Source organism: Limulus polyphemus, unplaced genomic scaffold (assembly GCF_000517525.1).
Source record: "Limulus polyphemus unplaced genomic scaffold, Limulus_polyphemus-2.1.2 Scaffold6871, whole genome shotgun sequence".
NCBI lineage: Eukaryota > Metazoa > Arthropoda > Merostomata > Xiphosura > Limulidae > Limulus > Limulus polyphemus.
This window is the reverse complement of record NW_013672481.1, coordinates 16,019-21,587: the sequence shown is the minus strand read 5'-3', so window position 1 is coordinate 21,587 and position 5,569 is coordinate 16,019. Positions and strand designations below refer to the sequence as shown.

General features: G+C 34.9%; 1 protein-coding gene across 1 annotated transcript in view; it reads right to left on the bottom strand.

Annotated features, from left to right (window-relative positions):
• Window positions 1-563: 563 nt before the first annotated feature.
• The window catches only part of LOC106474143 (sodium-coupled monocarboxylate transporter 2-like), a gene marked incomplete at its 5' end in the record, with an annotated part of 18,044 nt that continues 13,038 nt past the window's right edge, over window positions 564-5,569 (bottom strand). The window contains 3 exons of the mRNA XM_022402507.1: window positions 564-830; window positions 1,344-1,462; window positions 4,111-4,211. Coding sequence (XP_022258215.1) covers window positions 633-830; window positions 1,344-1,462; window positions 4,111-4,211 — 418 coding nt within the window. The remainder of the gene's footprint in view (window positions 831-1,343; window positions 1,463-4,110; window positions 4,212-5,569) is intronic.

Below are 5,569 nucleotides of genomic sequence, written 5' to 3'. Positions count from 1 at the left end.
AGCTGGATCCTACATGACATGTTTTATAAAAGTGTTTTATAGCTTCTTGAAAGCTCACAAAATAATATTTTTTTCTCTAGTGACATGTTATCAAAACGAGGAGACATCGGATAATAAAAGCATATTTATACGCATAAAATGAAACACAATTTTTTTTCACTTTGGTTATTTAGGAGGTAGAAACAAATGATATTTATAGAAGCTATATATATATATATATATGTTCAAAGAAAACTACCGGTTATCAAGTCTAACATGTTTACAAATATGCTAGTGAATGTTTTCGTAAGAGCAATAAACCATTCTTGTATGAATATGAACACGACTGGAGCTCTTAGAAACTAATTTAAGACGAGGCTCCAAACACAGAGTATGTTGTAAATTAAAAACAATGCTTAAAACAAACAAACAAAACACAATTTACATAGTTCCATAAGTAAAGTAATGTATGCTACATTTAAAACCAAAAAAAACAAAATTTTCTCTTTTGAAATTAAAAAAAAATAAAGCAAATAAAAAGTATATACAGATATTTAACATTGATTTCGTAGGAACAAATAACATTTTACACTTGTTAAATACCCAAGTAAAGGACTTCTCGTAACATGAACGAGAAGCTATTGGAGCGCCCCCTACAATGGTGTATTCTGGGTTTCAGATTTAGGCGCTGCTGTGATATCTTCTTTGGTGCTCTTCATGACAAGCGCATCCATATCTACTGAACTCGGAACGTAAGAAATGTTGTAGACGCCATTTCTATCCTTCTGAAAATTCTCTAAACTTTCAGAAGTCATGCTGGTCGCTAGGGACAAGTCACGAGGAAGGATAGACTGAAAAAATGATAATAATAGTAATTAGTTACACGAGAGTAAATAACAAGAAATCTGGTAATCTAAGTGAAACTACCCCAAGGAACAGCTTTTATGGCGAATTCTTAAAATCTTTAAAAACTAGAAAACAAATAAATTAACAATGTTAAAGACTGCAAGATTCAATAAATAAAACATACCTAAGATCTTAATAACACGCATAATTTCTTACTAAAATGCTCACGTGCTTAATAACAATTGTACGTTATCATGAGCATGCCATGTTTTAACAAGAGGGTGTATCTTTTTATCAACATCCACGGGTTCTTACTTATTAAAATCCATCTTGTTAGACATGCGTGTCTTCTTCCCTTTAAGAATCCCCCCCAGTGGCAGAGAGGCATGTTTGAGGACTTAGAACGCTAGAAATCTGGTTTCGATACCCATGGTGGGTAGAGCACAGATAGCCAACTGTATAGCTTGATGCTTAACTTCAACCAACCAAACAAAACCCTTTAAGAAAATGAAACTCACCACGTTTTGACCAACCCCAAACCTGAGCTTCTTCCGGATTTTGGCAGGAAGGCAGCAACATACTATATCAAAGACTGGACAAATCAATTTTGGATCGATGTCTTCTGGTTTATTTGGACCTGCAATTATTTCATCCGTTTTAGTCAAACTTTGCTGTAAAGTTTAACTCCAGTTTCCTAAAATATAATTACAACATACCCCAAATAGTTCAGGTATTACTCTAAGGTTTTCAAAACACTGAAAGTTTTTCATGTTTCTGAATTCAACATTATAGCTTCGAAAATATGGTTTTGATAAATTGGTAACTGCAAGACAAGTCTCCACAATGTGCTTACTTTGATTTTTACAGAAGCTTTGCATAATGTATCATTTGTTGTAATTTTTATCGACAATAAATGTTGACTAAGGCTACTTGTTTAATGATGATATTACAGGTTTCTTTTTACCAACAGTAAAAGTTGAAAATATATTATCTGATTCGTCATACTCGCTACTATTGACTGTAGTTTTGCATGTTTAAAATTCAACAGCACGATTTGGATCAACAAACGAAAAAAAAAATATAATTCGTAGCATGAATTTAGGTTTAAAATCTTTCAAAAAAAAAAATGGTGGACCTGAAAAAAAACCCAGCACGGTCTCTTATAATGGTTGTGTGAAAACAATATCTATGGTGTTTCTAAGTCCTTTTAACTCATCGTTTGATAAATTAAGCTAATATAAGTACGTGAATAACATTGTTTCATCGCACCTAATATTTTATTTGGTATTATATATACTAGAGCAACTGTTTGATGATTATATTACAGATTTCTTTCCACCAAAGGTAACATTGAAAATATAATCTGTGACGTAGAGGCCTAATATATTTTTTTATTCGCCGTACCCTTTGTCAGAGAGTGACGAATGGCCAGTATTCTGAAGTGGCTAATGTTGTGGTCATGATCGTTGATATGTTCAGTCACAGGTTTATCTGGATCACGATTCTGGATGTTACGGAAGTACACACGTGCTCGTTCAGACAACATTCGACCAGTTTATCCTACGTACAGCTGTCCACAATATAAACGAGTAATGCAGTAAACTACACACTTGGATGTATAAGTGAACGACAGGTTGATTGTGTACGTGGAGTTGGGTTCAAATACAGAAGTACTGGTGATGATGTAACGGCATGTGTTACATCGTCAACACGTACCACACTGAAGATGAGTGATGTCTTCTGACGTCTTCAACCGTTTGGAACTAATACGTCTTAGGTTTTTCCGTGTCCATTCGAACTGATTGGTCTATCTCTAAACGTATCTCCCAAAGCTTTGTCGTTTTGAAGTATCCCATAGTTGCACGAAGTCTGACTTGGTACACTAGACGGAAGGCAGCTAGTCGACAGCACCCATCGCCAACTCCTTGGCTACTCTTGTCTGGCCAAATAGGGGGTTTTCACCGCCAGTCTTACAGCGCACTTTGGACCTCAAAGCGAGGATCACTTTTTTGACTCGCTGGCAAACCATGAATAGGAGAATTCGCGCACGCTGACCACAAGGTCCGTCCGGTCCAAGTTTTATGTAATATGGATTACTATGAGTCTGCTATTACTTCCAAACCTTTTTAAAATGCTAGTGCAACGCTTATCTGTAAAATTGAACACATGTCAAGTAAGTACAGTTTTTATCCATGAGGAAACTAACGGCTGTTCAAAAATTTGTTAACGTATCCATTATCTTCAGTGGCGACATCTCGAGGTCCAGATAACAAATGTAAGTTTTATAAACTACACAACCTTTACATTGCTCTTTATGCGCAACAATGAATTATTCAGTTTGTTGTTTTTTATATTTTAAATACTTATGTCCTAAAATGAAGAATACTTCAGTTCATATACACGTGACTATTAACTTTCAAGATGTCACCTCATGATCTACGTTTGATCATCTACATATTTTAGATAGTTCGTGACTTATACTTGATCATACAGATATTACAGGTACCTTCGTGACTTATCTTTGACCATATAAAGATCTTAGGTACCTCGTGACTTATGTTTGATTATATAGAAATATTAGATACTTCGTGACTTATGCTTGACCATATAAAGATCTTAGGTACCTCGTGACTTATGTTTGATCATATAAAGATTTTAGGTACCTCGTGACTTATGCTTGAACATATAAAGATCTTAGGTACCCTCGTGACTTATGTTTGATTATATAGAAATATTAGATACTTCGTGACTTATCTTTGACCATATAAAGATCTAATCTGTTCTGTAATTTACAGCTAATCAAAGATAAAAATATCTAAAGTATCCACGTGACCGACCTGTACTTACACAGGTCTAAAGTTTACAGAAGACTTATGAAATTATTTTGAACCATAAATAAGCACATGAATTATCTAATACCCAAATAAATGTATAAAATACTCGTGTAACTTTCCTGTTAGGTAATTAGCTATAAGTATATTCATGAACCAGGTCTTAGTAATGTGAATAAAACATATCCGGCCTTGAGAAAATAGATCATGAGGACAAAGCATGCCCTATTTGTGTGAAAATGGGTTGTAAGTTTAGAGCGCCTCCTAGTGAAAGTTTGGACTTACTTTGTCAAGTATACAAACATATCTAGCATGTGCACGGGGTTTATCTATACTGAAAGAAACGAACAAACTGACAAACTTGAAGCTTGTTCCACGAAGACAGTCGTAATCCGTCGTGACCTACTTTTGATTTTAATTTAATAATAATTATTTAAAAAAAATAATGACATACCTGTGACGAAACTAATTATCAGTCCGAAGATGAGAACAGAAGTAAACCCGATGGCACTATACCACATGTAAGAAATTCTGAAGAGCGGGAAGATTTCAGCGCTGCAAAAGAAACAACAAAAAAGGAACATCTCAAAAAAAAACATCAACTGAGACAACAAAAGTCAATTTTTAAAGACAGTGTCCTGTGAGGACCCAAATTGAGGACCTCAATTTTCGATTATTTATATCTTGAAATCTAAAGAAATATATATAATAATAATAATAAGATGAGAAAGAGGGTAGAGTTAAGACTCCCCGCCCCCTCAGTGATCACGTTGTCAACTCAGTTTAATAACAATAACCACTGAAACTTTAAAACCATTTCAATTTCTGAATTGGAACCACATAAATTTGTCCAATGGGTGTTTTTTAAGGCTTACACGTTTAACTGAAATATTTGGTTTGGTTTGAATTTCAAGCAAAACTATACGAGGGCTATGTGCGCTAGCCGTCTCTAATTTAGCAGGTAAAGACTAGAGGGAAGGCAGCTAGTCATCACCACCCACCGCCAACTCTTGGGCTACTCTTTTACCGACTAATAGTGGAATTGACCGTCACATTACAATGTCTCCACGCCTGAAAGAGCGAGCATGTTTGGTGGAACGGGGATTCGAACCCACGATCCGCAGATTGCGAGTCGAGAGACCCCTAACCACCAGTCCATGACAGGCCTTAACTATAAAATAAACACACTACCGTATCGTGACGTTATCATTAGAAATTGACAACTAAAAGTATCAATTGGGAACAGTGGGTTACAGTTAGGGTTATCACCTCTCTTTGGATCTGTTTCATCATAATATGTAAGGGCGTTAATGACTGACCTACTGTACTATATAATTCCTTCACTTCGGCGGAACTAAAGGAGCGTCATGTAATTTCATGTTTAGACAAGCTGCATAAACAAGCAATACGTTTTGTTTTTAATTATAGTAAGTACGAACTTCAATGACTCAATTTCTTTACAGTTTTAAAGGAAATAGATACGGCATAAAGTCTAGTGTATCTCCAATACATAAGTCATAAACGTGATGTTGATGATCTGGGAAAAATAATAGTGAAAGACAATTTATGGTTATTTAAAATATAACTACTTTTGTATCCCTACATCGGGACTATCTTTTCATTTAGATTTTGCTAATTAGTACCTATCACAACGAATGGGTGATAATCTTTACAGGCTATGTTATGATAATCTTTACAGGCTATGTTATGGTAATCTTTACAGGCTATGTTATGATAATCGTTATAGGCTATGTTAGGGTAATCTTTACAGGCTATGTTATGATCATCTTTACAGGCTATGTTATGATAATCTTTACAGGCTATGTTTTGATAATCTTTACGGGCTATGTTTTGATAATCTTTACGGGCTATGTTTTGATAATCTTTACAGGCTATGTTTTGATAATCTTTAC